At 49.4% G+C, this 17,266-nt stretch overlaps 5 protein-coding genes across 5 annotated transcripts; 3 read left to right on the top strand and 2 right to left on the bottom strand.

Annotated features, from left to right (window-relative positions):
- Positions 1-508: 508 nt before the first annotated feature.
- Positions 509-2,716, top strand: BGZ61DRAFT_518583 (family 2 glycosyltransferase; the record flags this gene model as incomplete). The annotated part of the gene is made up of 4 exons (XM_046252369.1): positions 509-967; positions 1,036-1,656; positions 1,712-2,575; positions 2,670-2,716. 3 exons carry the CDS (start codon positions 509-511, stop codon positions 2,408-2,410), a joined length of 1,779 nt encoding a protein of 592 aa, XP_046103956.1. The 3' UTR covers positions 2,411-2,575; positions 2,670-2,716.
- A 417-nt stretch (positions 2,717-3,133) lies between these two features.
- On the bottom strand, positions 3,134-5,823 carry BGZ61DRAFT_478873 (uncharacterized protein; the record flags this gene model as incomplete). The annotated part of the gene is made up of 7 exons (XM_046249054.1): positions 3,134-3,235; positions 3,314-3,604; positions 3,658-3,931; positions 4,084-4,275; positions 4,499-4,671; positions 4,829-5,050; positions 5,599-5,823. 7 exons carry the CDS (start codon positions 5,821-5,823, stop codon positions 3,134-3,136), a joined length of 1,479 nt encoding a protein of 492 aa, XP_046103955.1.
- A 1,795-nt stretch (positions 5,824-7,618) lies between these two features.
- BGZ61DRAFT_494622 (isoflavone reductase) lies at positions 7,619-8,872 on the top strand (the record flags this gene model as incomplete). Its single annotated transcript, XM_046250788.1, has 5 exons — positions 7,619-7,622; positions 7,897-7,925; positions 8,018-8,316; positions 8,407-8,545; positions 8,621-8,872. 5 exons carry the CDS (start codon positions 7,619-7,621, stop codon positions 8,870-8,872), a joined length of 723 nt encoding a protein of 240 aa, XP_046103954.1.
- A 2,236-nt stretch (positions 8,873-11,108) lies between these two features.
- BGZ61DRAFT_421830 (uncharacterized protein) lies at positions 11,109-12,672 on the bottom strand. Its single transcript, XM_046243520.1, has 5 exons — positions 12,434-12,672; positions 12,211-12,373; positions 12,066-12,152; positions 11,820-12,001; positions 11,109-11,762 (listed from the first exon to the last, which is right to left on the bottom strand). Exons 1-5 carry the CDS (start codon positions 12,619-12,621, stop codon positions 11,222-11,224), a joined length of 1,161 nt encoding a protein of 386 aa, XP_046103953.1. The 5' UTR covers positions 12,622-12,672; the 3' UTR covers positions 11,109-11,221.
- Positions 12,673-14,966: 2,294 nt separating this feature from the next.
- Positions 14,967-16,793, top strand: BGZ61DRAFT_518581 (uncharacterized protein; the record flags this gene model as incomplete). The annotated part of the gene is made up of 7 exons (XM_046252368.1): positions 14,967-15,167; positions 15,260-15,491; positions 15,553-15,693; positions 15,759-15,876; positions 15,929-15,997; positions 16,054-16,080; positions 16,136-16,793. The coding sequence occupies 7 exons, from the start codon at positions 14,967-14,969 to the stop codon at positions 16,521-16,523; spliced, it is 1,176 nt and encodes a 391-aa protein (XP_046103952.1). The 3' UTR covers positions 16,524-16,793.
- Positions 16,794-17,266: the final 473 nt, after the last annotated feature.

The raw sequence follows: 17,266 nt of genomic DNA, 5'->3' as shown, positions 1-17,266 counted from the left end.
GTGCCGTGACGTTATCTCCCTCCCTGGACCACCTTGCTGCCAAGGGTCCCGCCATCGTGATCAAACCACTTCGTCACACTTGGCGGATTTCTCAATCGGCTAGGGAAGAGGGAAGAGGAGTTTTGAATCCTTTCGGGGAATCCCGAGACCAGCCTTTTAACTTTCGTGAAAGTGGGTGGTTCCACATAATGTCATTGCATTGCAAGTCGTTGTACGACGTGCCTTGGCGGGTAAAATGCCGATCCAAAAATACGCTGGGCTAATGTAGCCGTGAGATCCCGAAACGGAAGAGTGGAGAGGAAATTCGTTACGTGGACGAAAAGGGGACCCAGAATATATCCCGAAGCCACCGACAGATCTGTGTAGTTCCGCTTCCCATTCCCTCATTTACAACTTGTTCTGAAGCCAACCGTTAGTTCTGTGCAACTTCTCTTCCCATCCATTCATTTACAACTTCTCTTAATCTATCCAACACTCCGCACAGTCTCTACCCTTTACCAGCACCAGGATGGGTGCATTGCTTTCACACAGAGTTGTCCCAACAGTTGTAACTGGGTGGGACGTATCTCTACTACGGAAAATATTCAACGTCATAGTCGGCCTCATTTCGGTACCGGCATTCTGGGTACTGACGATACGATGCGCGTGGCCGATTACGCTTGACATGATTGTTGTCATAGCCCTCACCGAGTTGAATCGCTTCTTCAACGAGGGCCGACGAATCACCTTTTGCGAACAAGGTCTATCGCCCAACAACGATGCGGAATCTAAAAATTTGGACTTGGAACTCGAGCCACCGAAGTCAAGGTTGGATTGTATGGCTGCTGTCGTTGGCTGGCGAGAGGATCCCGCACTCTTCACTCGAGCGCTACAGAGCTATAAATCCGCAATAGGTTGCGACTTCTTGTTGGTTGGCATAGATGGTGATGAAGCTGATGATCAGGATATGGTCGATGTTTTCAACTCGGTAAGTTGTTTCGTTCTTAGTTACTCTTGTTCCGATCGAATGAGACTCCGGGTCTAACCAAAAAATAGGTTTACCCTGCCAATTCAAAGGTTATACACATCGCCGAGCCTTTGGGCGAAATTGCCGAGCAAGTGGTGTTGCAAGAGATCTCGAAATGTCAACAAGCTGGCCGCGAAGTGAACAAAGAAAAATGCCACGAAATTGCCCTGCGCCATTGCATCGACCTAGCTGTGAAGGTTTTGGAGGAGGAAGACATCACCTTTTCGGGCAAACGTCAAATCAAGCAGCTGTGTCTTCGGCAAAAACATCTACATAAGAAGGGCATCATGTTCACCACCTTTATCTTTTCCATCGTCATCGCCGACATACTCGGAGTCGAGTTCCTGTGGTCGTCTGATTCCGACACTTTGGTCCTCCCACAATCGATCGAGCGGAGCGTCAACTGCGTTGCTGCTGATCCCAAGATCGGCGGCGCCAGCACCGGTCTCATCATTCATAACCAAGAGGAAACTGCCATAACCAGGCTCTCTTCGACTGTCTACTGGAGCGAACTATACCTGACAAGATCATCAACTGCCGTCACCGCGACTAGTGATTGCCAAAGCGGGCCCAGCACACTTTTCAGAGTATCGGCTTTGCCATGCATCCTTGTTCCGTGGTATGGGCAGTCAATCCTTGGGAAGAGAATGGTATGTGTACATTCAAGTGTTGTTGGGATCTACCAAACTAACCTGACCTACGTAGATCATCAACGAAGACCGCCATCTCACAACCAACCTTCTTGCTCGAGGGTGGGGAGTGGTTTTCAGCTCCGATGTCCTGACAGCTACAGATACGCCAACAACCTTAAGCAGATGGCTGAAGCAGCAAGTCCGCTGGGGCCGAGCAACTCACGTCGAAGCCATTTTCCACCCGCAGGTTTACGTCAAGCACAACCCTCTTCTCTTCTTCAGCATGGCGAAACGAGAAGTTTGGCCTCTCATCATTGCCACGGCCGTTGCCTGCTACATCTTTACAGACAAGCAAGTCATTCACTTCTCCTTCGGCGATATGGTTTTGCGTAACTTTGTTGGCGTGGGTTACAACATGCTGCGCAACCCTCAACGACTTTCTCTGGCATCATATTTCTGGGTTATTCCAGGAATGTTCTTCTATCACTTTCCCCTACCCGCAGTTCATTTCTGGAGCTTGGTTACACTGACTGCTGACGGCTGGGGCACGAGCATGCGTTCGAGCGGCGAGCGAGCACGAAGAGAGGGTGTCCGCCAAGCTTGGTGGGAGACTGGTTTCTTTACGGTATGGATGGCTCTCGCCGGGGCAGCGTTTTCAAAGTGGATTGCGATAAATTTGAGCATCCAGGAGGAGTATATGGTCATCGCAATGTGCTCCGGTGCATTATTGGCGTCCTTTACAACCTGGAAAGCGACAATCAGTGGGGCTTAATTACAACAGAAAGAGAAGCTGACGTCTCCCAGCGTCTTTGTTGCAGCTTAGGTGAGTTTCAATTATTAATTATTAATCTCTCTACTATTGAATTGGGGTTGGATTATTTTCAGGCCTAGCAACTCTCCGCTTTAATTACCCTTCCGCCTGAACCCGTCCTATATTGTAAGCCATATTGGACCCTGCATATGGAACACTTCCTTTCCCTTGCACGCACATTAGCTGATCTGGGGAACTGACTGACGAGTATTACCGGTAGTTGGTTATTCCGACTCGGGTATCCTTGTGCATTAATTTCGATAAAACAGCTAAAAAACTTAAATACCGGGCAATTTCACACTGGACCCACCGCAGTGGTTGTTAGCATGGGCCACGCATAATTGAAGTTTGAGATGCCTTTTACGACTGGGGCAGTGCTTGTAGGATTCTCTAATCCTTGACAGCTCATTACGAGAATGGTAAAGTCCCAAGGCTAGACACTTGCTGGTTCGAATTTGAGTTTCTTAGTATTGGGGTCGTGCTCATCGTGTCTCATGAGGTTCATGGGTTATTTCAGTCGTACGGTGGCTATTCCCTGACAATGGTGCTACGTATAATGAGAAGAAAGGATTTGGTTGGTGGGATAATAAGAAATTGTGTAACATACCACTTGTTCCAGAAGTACGTAGCTGAATCAATCTAGCACCAACTCAGCCAAGTCTGGAGCGCTACGATCGAGCTACTTTAGGGCGCGAGATCTTCAATTCTCTGCGCCCATGGCCTACCAGAATGAATGGCGCCCAAAGAAAGGATGAGAATAATCTGACTGCTCACCGCCACCTTCGTCTGTAATGACATCATGCAGACTGTTCAAGATCTTGTTCAAGTGGCAGGGGCTGACACGGGCTGGATCTAGCGCTATACATGCAGCTCTGTAGTCTCCCGGAACTGCCTTGGCGGTAGGGGTATCCGTGTGGCACAGTCTGATCTGCGCCCTTCGTAAACAGTCGCGAGAGAAGTCTCACTGGCCGAGGCTTGAGTACTCGTAGTAGTAGGAGCCACGACCTCAGTGAGCTCTTGGAAGAGGAACGACATGAGCATGGCCAATGCCTTGTCTGAGATCTCCCACAGGACACCAAGAAAGGCCCCTCGTCTAACGAGAGGACCGAGCGTGCAAAGCCCAGCATGTCGTTTCCCAAGGAGCCCTTGCCAACGCTGTTAACACGGGCCTGGAAGGCGACTAGCACGGCTTGGCTGCGCAGATATACCAGGTCCAGCATCCTCAGTAGCTCCCGCAGCTGGATACTGAACGCGCGGGCCGAAGCGCCGCTTTGTAAGCTACGAGTGCCAATAACGATGATGTCTGATGTCTCGTACCCCCGTCTAAACGTCTCGGGGCTGGCCTTGTGTGCCGCCCGGCAGCTGAGCCGAAACGCAATCTCGATGGCCGCGGCGCCCGATGTTGAGCGCGGAACGCGCGGGTTGTTTTTGACCAGGGTTTTGTAGACGACGGCCGCGCGTATCGCCGCGTGATCCTTTGTACTTTTGTTTGCCACTTATACCTAATGCCCGAAGACAGAGAGGCTCGGCACTGCGGACACGTCTTTCCGGAGGACAAGAGGCTGGCCGTTAAGGAGGAGTGCCGAGAAGGGAAATATGTTCAATGACTGCATGGGACGACGATCAAGTCCGACTTGTCGTCAATGAGCTGACGCGCCGGGCTAATGATTTCGTCCGACAGCTCTTCCCGCAGACCTTGGTACTCCGTCTTGGAAGGCAAATTGTAAATATCGACATTCTTGAAGAGCTTCAGGTATTGCAAGTCGGGCCGCTCCATCCGCTGGTCGGTGAAGTAGCTAGGCCGTCCTAGTTCGATTCCCTTGCGGCTTATACATAGCATCAAGACCCCATCTCACGAAGGATTCATATGTATGACGATAGAATCGTCGGTGATTGACTCGTACCAGCTTCTCGTATCGACAGCGAAATGTGGTCGGTGCAGTCAGGCGAAGATCATAGCTCGACTCGGCGACTCAATTCCTTCTCGCATGTCGCTGCGTAACTTGGCCAAATAGCCGGCGAGGCGCCGTCTCCATAGCCACCACCTACAACAGTGGTATTGCCAATCCGCATTCAAGCTTCTCCGTCCGTAGTCGATGCGACCAGTCAAGGAAGTCTTCAGACATGTCCTCTGGGGCCAACAGGTCGAGGAGTGCTCGAGCCCGGCCCTGTTCAAGGAACAACAGCAGTGCTTCATCTTCCCAGGTCGGGTCGTGGAAGGCCTAGTGTTCTGTCAGTCGGCCAAGCCCCTTGGTATCTTGGGACACAGGAAAGCGCAGCGATAATCTGGCCAGACCAACAGAGCTCTGCCGAGTGAATGATGTTCAGGAGCTCCGAGCGACCGACCACGTCTGTCAGCCGAGACCTGTTGGTCTCTACCATGTCAAGTGCTTTAATAAACCAGCTGAAAGAAGGCTCGAGGTGATCGCTATGCTCCTCAATGGCTGCGATGTAGACCGTGGTGATCCGGCTTGAGTCGCTCCTGTGAGTGTACAGCTTGTCCAGCAATTCTGAGTAGTGTTCCCTGATGTCACTCAGGACCTTCGCGCCCAGCTCCCAATCTTGGGCGATAAAGCGAAGCAACAGAGATATCTCGCCATACTGGCGGAGTAAGTTCTAGTTTGCGGCCTCGAGATTTAGCCTCCCGGCTACAATGGTCTTATGGAAGTTGTCGCAAGCCGTGGACATCCGGCCGCCATCGCTGAATCTCGTCATGCCTCCCCAGGTACTCCTGACCCTTCTGCCAGTCGTTGTACACAACAAGACTTTCTTCCGGTCGGCTACGGCCTTGTTAAACTCTTAGTGAATGTTTGGAATGTCAGCCATGGAGCTTCCGACGAACTGCTTGAGTAAACTAGCCATGCTCAGTGCCTTGTTTGACCCATCAGCTTCAGGCTGCGCTTCCGCAGATTCGACAATGTTGGCTCCGGTGGTGGCGCCAATCCGGCCATAGGATAGCTCCAGTGACGTTGGAATTGTTCAGGTTCGTTATATTATCTATCGTGCTGTTGAACAGGCCAGTAACCCATGGAGCCATCCTCTTCGGGTAGTAGTATGTGCCGTAGAGCTGCCCACCCATTGGCCGGGGGGTTATTAACGTAGATTGATGTAGCTGCGCTGTCGAACTAAATTATCCTGTTGGTTCTGACCACCTTTAGGGTACGGCGGTCCTCCACGCCCGGGATTGTCTGGATCAAGGGGTCGATCTGATTGTCGATGGCATCTACCAGTACTCTCTCCACAGCGTCAAGTTCATGACTCCGTGAGAATGGTGCAACTTGGCTAGCTGGATCGTGGGGTGGAGTTCGAGGATGCGCTCCACTGCTCCTCCCAACTCCCAGGAAGCGCAGATCGCTAAGCCGGGCGACACTCATGTTAGCGTTGTCCTTAGTCCATTTTCATATGTTTGCAGCGTCTAAAACAGTATCATATGCCTCTCATGCAGGATGCTGGAGCGTACTGGGAGAGCAAGAAGCAAGAATCTTTGGAATGATCGTATGGCAGACATAAGTCTCTGCATACCGCCACCCCCCTGGTACAGATTGAATATATAGTCGAGCTTAGACTCTGCTTACCTACACCAGATATTGATCTCCAGTAGAAATATACTTAAATTAAACCTAATTTATATAGTATTTAAATACTCTATTAATATAGATAATTTTTTTAAAAAAAAAGCAAAAAGCAGTTATCTTTTAAAATCAGTTAGCAGCTAGTTATTCTAACTAGATCTCTATTATTTATATATTTTAATATAGTTATTTACGCTCTTAAATATCCTTCTTGGATCTATCTGCCAAAAAGTATTACGTATTAAGCTATTGTAAGTGTTGGAATATCGCTTTGAGACCTAGGCGCTCGGGAGGTGGAAAATAAATGCTTGACTCAAAGAGAAGCTCGAATTTGTTTTTGTGTATGCTGGGTGATGTGGAAATGTATACGGTCTGAGTTTCGAAGAGCACTCCGCAAACGTGCTGATCAAGTCTCTTTCCAATATATCAAGTTCGCCTAAGCTCGACCAAGCGGCGGTCCTGTCTCTGATGAACTGTCGTCGCCGTTCAGAAGCTCCAGTCTCCGCATCGCTCACCCTGCGCCAGTCGCCGTGGGTGCCGTCGTAGAAGTTCGTAATGGAAAGCTCTCGATGGTGAACAACAAGGACTCGTATGTTTCACATCGCGAGATCAACCGTGCGTCTCCTGTCGATTGGACCATGAATAAACCAATTATGAAGCGGGTCTCAGATTATTCAGACTTCCCCTCGGCCGCGGTGATTATACCCTGAAGAAAAGGTAATTTAATGTACCCCTCCGTGGATAAGGTAGGGTCGAAGGTACCCATTCGCTCCTCGACATCTTGAACATCCAATTTATAATCGTCAAATAGAATTGAACCACCGAGGACGTTTGAGACCTCCTACGGACACCGAGAAAGATCCCCGTGCCTGACGAGAGGACCGAGTGTGCAAAGCGCAGCATGTCGGTTTCCAGGGCACGGCTTGGCTGCGCAGATATACCAGGTCCGGCACCCTCAGTGGCTCCGGCAGCTGGATATTGGACTCGCAGCCCGAAACGCCGCTTTGTAAGCTATGAGTGTGTCACATTATTAGGTATCGGGATATCGGATTTCTACTGTATTGAAGGTTTCTTCTTTCATCATAGGCGTCCATCACCACCGGCCTCGTCATCGGCCTCGTCACCGGTCTCGTCATAAGACCTAGCTTTTCCTTGATTTTTCCTATAGCTAGCTGAAGCCAAAGACTCCGGACCATCCGGAGCCTCTCGGCCGTCCGAGGTCATCCGAGGTCATCTTCATCTATAAGACTGACCTAGCAGACCTCAATTAGATAGAAAGAATAGCAAGAGCTTCTCACACACATGATCTTATCCATCTGCTAGATGCAACAGAGTGCCAATCACGACGATGTCTGACGTCTCGCACCCCTGTCTAAACGTCTAGGGGCTGACTTTGTGTGCCCTACGGCCGGCAGCCAAGCCGAAACGGCATAACCCATGCCACACTATTAGTAAAAGTCTGTCTGTCGGACCCCAAGTTGCTCCGCTTTCCCGATTTGCTGTCATAACAATCTGTGATAGCAGCTGTTGACTTACAAATTACATGCAAATCGGGCAGCGGGTTAACTAGAAGTCTGGCGGACAGATCCCCACCAATATGGGTTACGATAAGTAACACCGGAGCTTTTATGTAAAAATGTTTATGAATTATCAAGCTTTAAAATAATGTGTTTAGAGTGTTTTCATATATAGATAAGACTCGATTAAATTATTAGTCCGTTATATGTATTTATATAGTTCTGTGATATAAGATCTGTTGAACACAAAATTGCCTTGATACTTATAGCTATCTCCACAGCTACGCACTTTAACATTCTATCTACTACGGCATCATCGAGGCTATCACCCAGCATCTACTCCTCTTAACAAGAATAGCTCCATTCAAGAATATTCTCCTTATTGGCGTACGTCCTATCACTCCCTAAACTACTCCTATTTCGATGTGGGCTGGGCTCCGGCTCTATCCTTCGAATATTATACTTAGTAATATTTCCAGGCTGGCGGAACCCTAGGCATGCCTATCCTCCAAGCATTTCTAAACTCTTCGTCGTACAAAGTCAGCATCCTAGCCCGCAAAGAGTCTACTTCTATATTTCCAGAAGGCATACCGGTCTTCAAAGCAGACTATACCAACCAATCTGAGATCCAGCTTGCTATGGAGGGCCAGGATGTAGTGATCTGTACGATTGGGGCCAATGCAGCGGGCGACCAAAATATCTTTATTGACGCAGCTATAGCTGCTGGTGTCCAGAGGTTCTTCCCTAGCGAGTTTGGGCCATATCCACGGGATGCCAAGTTTGCTGCAATACTCTATGGCATTCTGCCCCATAAGGCGGCTACTGTTGACTACCTTTGAATAAAAGAGTCTTAGCTATCTTGAATAAGTGTTATTACTGGTATATTCTTTGACTGGACTTTAAAAATTAGATTTTTCGGCTTTAACTTTACTAATAAGACTGCAAGTCTTATTAATAACAGTACTGCAGTTATTACAGCCTGCACGCTATTATATATTACCAAAGCTGTAATTACAGCCCTCGACTATACTAAAGAAACAAAGAACCAATATATTTTTATTAGGGAATATTATATCAGTTAGAAAGATATTCTGGGAATACTTGAGGAAGTTCAAGGGCAGAAGTGGACCGTCAAGCATCTGAAATCTGAGTCAGTCATTACTAATAGTCAGAAGATGCTTGCAGAAGGTGACTTTAGAGGTGTTTTAGATTTGACTCGGGGTGGTATTTTTAGCAAACAGGAGCTAGGTGATAATAGGCGTTGGGGGCTTTGGGATGATAACTTAGAGTTGGAGAAGCAGGGTATCGAGCAGGCCGTGAGAGATATACTCTAGAAGGATCTACCTGAGCCATATCTATCTCGCTTATGCTGCCATTCATCGCCTTTAGCCCCAAGCACCTCACGTCTTCAGGAAACCTACACTCGTCAACGCCACATTCACCGTCGTCAGAAGCTAACAGGCGGGACATGATGAGACACCTTCCCGTGCGTGGCATATGTTCCAGCGTAACATGTTGTCCCATCAGGATATGGGATTTCAACCGCTATTGCGGGGATAAAGCTTTTCCTTCATCATTGGTGTCCATCGCCACCTGCCTTGGCAGCCTTGTCACCGGCCTCCCCGCCAGCCTAGCTTTTCCTTCAATCGGGTCAATAGTTAGATAAATCCAAAGACCCCGAGGCATCCGGAGCGTCTCGGCTGTCCGCGGCCATCTTGAGGTCATCGTCATTCTCTTCGTCTATAAGACTAACCCAAAAGACCTCATTAGACAGGAAGAATATCAAGATCGTCTCACACACATGATCAATTCCATCTGCTAGATGCAACACATGTCGGCAAGCAATTTTTGGAGCCAATCCAATGAGAAATGCCTGAATAAGTACGGGTCTTTGACGAAGAATCCCTTCCTTGCCCTGTTCGTTCCCAGCAATCACGACTGCAACAGCCCCAACCCTCCAAGCACAACAAAGACCGCTCCCCTTATCCCACCTTCGAGGCCCTTGGGCCGCAACCCCACGTATCTGTCACAAACAACAAAAGTTCACGCCGCCCAGCATAGGCCTAGGCATAAAATACAATACCCAAGCAAAGAAGTTGTACCGTGAGAGAACACAGGTGTAGCTTTTGTTTAGTTGTTGATCGAGGAGGTAAGGTGGTTCCGAACAGTGTTTCCATAATGCGGGTGCTTGCTGATAAGGTGCTGGATAGAGCAGCATCGTTCAGCCCTTCATGCTGTAGTGTTTCGATTACCTGAGCCAGCCCGACGAGGAGGTCGAACGGGATGGTGTTCATGCACACTGTTGAGATATTTTCGGATGGTGAGCTTTGTTCACCAGCTGTAAGCACTGTGAATCTATTGCCATGGGCTTGGTCGAACCCTTCGTTGAGACGGCTTTGTGCACTTGATACTCCAATGTGGAAATTCTCAAGCCGTTTGTCGAGCTGGATCTGCGCGGTTGCTGCTGTTTTCTGGACTTGCTAAATGTGCTGGTAAGGTGATTTTGTAAAGTTGTTACCCCTACTTCAGCTCGGTCAAGTCGACTATAAAGACTTTGTCGGCGATAGTTGATTGCTTGTGGTTTCATCTCCGGTTGTATATTTAATGGCAGTTGGGTTTGTTGGGTCAGCTAAGCCGACGAGGCTTCTTGTTACTGTAGAAGAAGGCATCGTTGCTCCTTGGTGGGAAAGGTAATATGTAAGAGAGGGAACGAGTCAGAGCTCGGCTTCTTGGGCCAACTACAACTTATATATTTATATAGGTTTAACCTTTTCAAGCTGAAAAGCTGTATATTTGCTTATTAAGGAAGTAGTGGGTAGAAAATGCTTGAATCATGGATAAAGCTGTATTTTTTGGATCTTGGGCCGGCAACTTGCCCACCGTAAGGGAGCAGACAGAAGTTAGATTAGATCGTATGGGCAGCACAAGTCTCTCCATACCACCACCCCCCTGGTACAGGTCGAATGCATAGTCTAGCTCAGACTCTGCTCATCCACGCCAGGTGTCAATCTCTGGGAGAGGTGTAATCAAATCGAGTCCAGGGAATACAGCATTCAGATACTCTGCTAATGCGACGCAGCCTCGACGAAGATGGACTACAGCCGTGCCACGGATTGAACCGGCCGCGCCAAAGAGCTTAAAAGCTTGTTGATAGAACTGATCTGCCTCAGAATCGGACATTAATAGATATCCAGTCTCAAGGCTGCCATGCCAATCCGTCAGCCCGCTCGATATGCCATTCATTCGAGCCATATTTAGCACGACGGGGCTGGTGAACAGGAGCAACAGGCGGTTATCTCCCCGAATCAGTTGGCAGCTGGCTGCCCTAACCAAGTCTCTGTCATTCAAGCATTCTTGATACAGTCGTTCAAGCCCTTGGATGCCTTCCTCGGATCCGCCTGCCAAAACCTATTGCCCATTGAGCCGTGGCAAGTGTCAGGATGTCGCTTTGAGACCTCGGCGCTCTTGGACATGGGAGGTGGGAAAGGATTGGTAAAAGACATGGCTTGGAACGCAGATAAAATTCACTTTTGTTTGATTGTATGTTTATAATATAAATTATTGATAGTAGTAAATTAAACTTGTGCTTAATCAAGCAAGTTGGACTAGTAGCTTCCGTGTTTTTCGCCTTCTGATGGGGCGAATAGAAGAACCTATGTACAGTATATTGTCCAAGTCGTACTCTAAATGTAAATATAGCACAGCGGGCTATCCCCCAAAGTATTGAAGAGGTCGCTGATGGGACGATCCATGGCTAGAACACCGCCCATGTTGAGGATGTCCGACTTGAGGGCATCACGGCTTGCAGGCGAGTTGTTAATGGTGATGGTCCCCGCAATGGTGTTGGCCTTGCTGAGGTGAAGAGCCTGCCAGATCCAGTACACGCGGTCTACCATGGCGTGATGAAGGAAGAAGGTGGGCTCATTGGGTGAAGAGAAGACGTCACTGGCCTCGCCACCAATACCAGTGTGACCCGAAGTATGGAGACCGAGGAAAGCATCACCAAAGCGGCCCTGAAACTCCGTCTGGAATGAGCCAATACTGTTACTCGCCTGGCCAATGGTGATGTTGACGAGGTTCTGCAGCGTAAAGAATTTGGTGAAGACGATGGGAGAGAGGTCGCGACTCAAACAGCGCGGGTTGTATCCCAGCCTGCCATCGGGGCTGGGGTTAGCAGCCAACCCACGCATAGCAGGGCTCACAGGACCGATGTGCAGTTCCATGCTTTGAAGGCGTCAGTATGAATGTACTTGTGTATGAACTTTGGAAGTGACAACGTACTCCTTAAAAGGCCCAGACTTTACACAACCTCCACCCTTGCCTGACGGGACAAAGAGATTGCCCTGAGAGGCAAGGGTACCGTTGTGCTCCATGTACGCTCCGTCACTGCCCATGCTCGTGTCGCTACCATCGAACAGCGGGTTATTGTATGGGTCATCGGGCTTGTAGAACCAGTTCCAGTACTGGAGGCGAGGGTCAGCCTCAATGAAGGGGGAATAGGGCATGTCAGAAAGGCTCTGCACTTACCGGTTGGTACCCAGTGTAACCACATTCATCTCGAAGAGCAGTCTCATAAGCCCACGTGAAGTATCGGTGCCACGTCAGAAAATTGCCCTTGGGGAGAATGTTAGGCCACTCTTCTCGATATTGACCCCCCGAAAGGACTGCTTACCGTGCCATGGATAGTCAACGTCTGGTTAATGTGAACGGCTACAAAATCGTCGTATCGGTTACGAGCACCGGGAGCAAAGGCCGGGTCAATCTTGGAGGGCTTTGCGAGGAGGCATTGAACAGCGCTGATGTACGCCTTGCGCTCCTTTGCGCTGAGATAGGTCCTGCAAGGGGAGGGTATAAGCTAAGGATCTGGCCATGCGGCCGTGTGGTTTTCAACATACCAGTCCTTTCGGACGCCGGCCGTAAACAGATTACAACTGCGCTTGGCCGTCTCAGTTGTGTTGAGGTTCTGAATAGCCTGCTCGTTAAGCTGGTTGATGAAGTCATCAGAGGCTTCCGCATCTGTACTGGCCGACACAGTGTTGGCCAAGAGGCCAATGGCGGCGGTGACAACAGTTCCGAAACGCATGGTGTGTGATGGTGTACTAGGCTGCAGGAATGCCACGTGGAAGGACTTAGCGATGGATGGTAAGAAGGGAAATAGAAGGAGCAAAGTCCTGTTGATATAAAGAACTAGACCACGAGCACCCTGGGCAGTTCGCATGGGGGCCTGCACTGAATAATTACAGCACGTGGCGAAGCCTGAAGGAGAGCAAGGCTATCGGTTCATGCGTCAAAGACTATTGAAGCGCAGAGACCACCTACAAGGTGAGAGACCCAACAGACCGTTCTGTCATTTTCCAGGGGAAATCCTACGTAGAACGAGCAGGGTCCGAGACTTGAGCGAGACAGACGATTTGCCGTATAGGCAGCATCCCTGCTAACGGCCAAGAAGCCGGCTGCAATTGACAAGGCTGTCAACATTTAACGCCCTAAGCTGATTCTTGGCGAAGAGTCCTTCCTTGTCTTTCTCCGGGTCGTCGGTAATTTGACTGCTCCGCTTGTCGCGGAACGGATGTCGGCGATCGTTGGTTGCGGCAATTACGGGGAATGAATGCACAGATGACGGTCAGTCTAACCACGAGAAGCCTCTCTGATCAAGGAGTCTCAGAAATGCGACCTCAGCCCAGAATGGGAATCATCCGCCCTCAATTTCGCACGAGTTAACAAAAGAGTAGAGGTCAGGCGGTGGCGGTTGGCTGGACCTTGCTTAGTTCGAGCCTATGTGCTTCAGCCACTCTGTCTTTCAATGGAACCGTGTAATTTACTTTGACGTACCGACAAGACCAACTGGATCAAAGGATTATTATTCAAGCTGTCTCCGAACCAATCCAATTGGCCCCCTGGGGCAGAATCTTTCTTGTTGGGACTGACCGTACTCAATCCTGGGCCTAAAAGTGCAGCTCGAGCGCTTTGGGACTTCACTGCTGCTTTCGACATCATGTTCCTGCCGAGTCATCCAACCTCCGGTTTTCTTTGGTGGGCGCATGGTCTGTCTTGATTAATTCCTACTCCGTACACCTGCAGGAACCCATCTGCCATGCACACTACTAACCGAGGCAAGGGAGAATCCTTGACGGCATGCATTGTGTTGGTCGCGATGACCAGGGTTGAGATCCTCCTGTCTGCTGTCCAATCCCTGATAGGTTATTTTGCGAGCTGATCTGATATTTCCGCGATTTCCCTGTATGTGCGTGGAGTAACTGGACCTAGATCAACAATCAGCGGGGCCGAGATGAGTTCCTAGTGCTAATTCCAACCACTCGGGACCAGGAATTGACAAGGCTGCGACAAGGCCTGGTATCCTGTTTCTGGTGGTGGAACCCGTGAATTTATGACGGCACAACAGTTTCAGCCGGATAGAAGGACAGTTTTACACCAACTCTATCAATTGCATATAACCATTGTACTGAATGGGACTGTATATCCGTAAATTTGAATGGGTCAGAAAAGATCTTCTTCAGGAAACTCCCATTGCTTTCCATGTGATGAACCCAGGACCCATGACCCCCTTAGATATTCTCCACCAACATCTGCCTAAGAAGGTAACATTAACGACGAACTCGACCCCTCTTTGCTGCATGTCTGCAACAAGGGGCTCCAAGGGGCGGAAAGGAACAAGGTTGACCAACACACCGATTGCTGCAAGGGTTTATTTAATTCCTTCCCACATCAGCGGTAGTGACCGTAAAGTAATACATTGTAGACGACGGAGAACATGGGCCGAATCTGACGAGAGAGACGACGGCCAACATGACTAAAGTAGGCTAGACGTCCCACTCCAATGCCCGGCATTTTCTTCCTAGACCTTACAGGGCTCGGAGTCGGGCTTTGTTCCCCGGGTTTTAGCTACTCAACGATGATATTTTGTCGCGAGCATCGGCCTAGGAATACTTGAGAATTATTCAAATGTGCATTACAGCAACTTTCAATTGTCGGTTAATAGTCAAAGTCCTTGATCTAGTCTAGTTGCCCATCTGGATCGGCAGAATTATCATACGATCGCTGGGCAGTGCGCCAAGACGGCCGGCACCCAAACTGAACTAAGCCAATTTGTGATGGGATGGATGCGACATGCGCCCAGGATGTTTGACGAGCGAAGGCGAAGAATTTTGTTAGTATGTTGGTCGACTGGCATTTCCCTGGGCGATTTCTGCAGCTAGAGAAGCTCGCGTCGCAGCCCATCCCTGCTCATACGTTCAATCTTCCCTCCTTGGTTGCTTCGTCCATTGTGTCTGTTGGATTAAAAAGCAGAACGTCATTCTATTGCCAGCAGCTCAGCCTACTTTGCTTTCTTGGTCCTTTTCTCTCTTGAAATGCTTCTTGCTTTATTTTTTGTTTAATAATTTCCCTCCTTTTCGTCCCGCCTTCACAATGGGACTCGGTGGGCGGCCGTTGCCACCACCGCCTCCGAACGCGGCCGAACGGGCCCACGAGAGCAACACGGAGTGGATCTTGGGTGTCACCGGCCTCTTCTGCAGTCTCGGACTTCTGGCAATTGGCTTGCGAGTCTATGTGCGGGCCTCGATATCTAAGATGGTGGGATGGGACGATTACACAATGATGTTCGCTGGGGTATGGCGCTCCCCATCGGTGATCAGCATGTCCCTCGTTCTAGGGGTGAAACAGTAAAGCAGATGACTGACTTTGACATACGGGAGCTACAGATAACCAGCTTGGCCACCATGATATGCTTCGGCGTACAAGCTAACTACGGCATGGGCAAGCACTACGAAGCGAGAACTCAGGCCGACGATACGAATCTCCAATTCGTCAGCTTCCTCCAGGCGAACATCGGCCTCATTCCCGGCCTTGCCATTCTGAAAGTCTCCATTGGACTGTCCCTCTTGAGGCTGAGCCGCACGCGTTGGTACAATTATGCGCTGTACGGCCTTCTCGGTAACCTCCAACCCGATCTGGTACACCTTCACATGACGCTGACCTAGCTGGATGCATGAAGCATTCGTCGTGTTTTCGGAAATTTTTGGATCCTGTACCATCATCTTCTTCTGCAGTCCTGTTCGACAGTACTGGGATGGCTCAGCTAATGGGAAATGCTATCCTATTACCCTCTTTGTCAAATTTGGTGTCATTCATACTGGTGAGTATTGATATCTCACTCTCCTCCATATGCCTTGGCCCCCAACTAACCATTTTTGTGTTCAGGTTTCAACATTGCCTCCGACGTCGCTTTCGCTACCTTGCCTATCCCGATCATCTGGAACCTTCAGATGAAAAAGTTGACACGCATATACTTGGTCGGTGTCTTTAGCTTGGGTTATGTGTATGGACCACGAATGCTTCCCCAATGTTTCAAAGCTAAGTTTCGATTCAAGGGCCGTCGTTATGGGCATTATACGAGCTGTTTACCAGATCGGTTTCGGCGCAAGCCCAGACTCCGCGTTGTAAGTCAACAATAACACACCCTCAAGTAATCTATTCTGACAGGTGTGTTCTCCAGCTATCAAAGGGTTCAGTTCTGGGGATAGTAAGTCTCTCCTACGTGAAACCACTTGGACATTTGACTCTAATATCATGTGCAGTCTTCAGCTCAAAACTGGGATTATCGCGGCTTGCGCACCGACTCTGAAACCTCTCGTGGGCCGTTGGCTCAATATTGCGAGCAGCAAAGGATACAGCTCCAACTTCTACGGCAACGCAAGCGGCGGCCAATCGAGGCGACGAACTGGATATATCGTACAGACGACACCGGTGGGACCTGGCTACGAGCTCAACGAAAGAAAGGAATCCTCGGCGCAAGAGACAAGCAACTTCCATGCGAGCGTCAAGGGCGGTCCTCTTGCATCGGGTACTTACGGTAAACCAGACAGCTTGGGGGACCGATCCGGAAGCGAGGAAATGATCCTGCCCATCCCAGACGACGGCAAGGGCATTGTCATGAAGACAGAGGTTACCGTCCAAAGAACGTAGCGTGTTTAAATGGGGTTCGCAAAAGCAAGAAACACTCTTTATCGAGTGTATGAGACACGCTGAGAGGAAACAGTTGATCAAGCCTATGATGGTTATATACTCCCTCAGCTTCGATGTGCGATGTCAAAGATCCTTGATGCTCCTGGGTCCCGGATGCCCATTCTCCGTGGGTGGTTCCCCGGGAAGGATGGCGACTAACCCTGATCATCCATGACCTTTGTCAGAGTAAACATTTGGTATAGAGTCATATTAAGGTACTGTTCGATTTGATCCCGATGTTGTTGCGTCGCGATAGGTGCTTTTCAATGATTATGTTGTAGTTGGGAATCCATCAATGCAGTCTCGTGCGGTATGGGGCTGTTTACAGGTGTGTCACGGCGGAGTTTACTCGGCGTCCTGATTCACACTTGATTCAGAGGGCGATTTCCAACACCAGTGGTTCACACAAAAACACGAGTTTCGCGTCCCTTAGTTAGCTACTCCGTACGGAGTGCGCATCTACATTTCAGGGGGCGAAATGTCCAGCGTCAATGACCGTACAGGGTTGGCACAGACCTGCGTGTCAGAAGCGCGCTGCATTCCGCGTTCTTATCAAACAGACCGATACTGTGAGTGCAGCGCGTTTCTAGAAGAAATGTAGGGTAGAGATCTAAGGGTACGTTCGCTTGTATGCCATGACAGTGACCGTGAGTTTTTTTTGCTTGGTCATGGCACTTTTATCCTCAGTCTCACTGATTCTAGTT

This window comes from Ilyonectria robusta (assembly GCF_021365365.1).
Source record: "Ilyonectria robusta strain PMI_751 chromosome Unknown BGZ61scaffold_11, whole genome shotgun sequence".
Lineage (NCBI taxonomy): Eukaryota > Fungi > Ascomycota > Sordariomycetes > Hypocreales > Nectriaceae > Ilyonectria > Ilyonectria robusta.
Note: the sequence above shows the minus strand (reverse complement) of the source record. Positions and strands in the feature narration are given on the sequence as shown.

Coding starts and splice junctions, on each gene's coding strand:
- BGZ61DRAFT_421830 (XM_046243520.1), bottom strand. CDS start 12,621: ATGCGTTTCGGAACTGTTGTCACCGCCGCCATTGGCCTCTTGGCCAAC. Junction 12,374..12,433: donor GCCGGCGTCCGAAAGGACTG/GTATGTTGAAAA, acceptor CTCCCCTTGCAG/GACCTATCTCAGCGCAAAGG. Junction 12,153..12,210: donor CGTTGACTATCCATGGCACG/GTAAGCAGTCCT, acceptor ATTCTCCCCAAG/GGCAATTTTCTGACGTGGCA.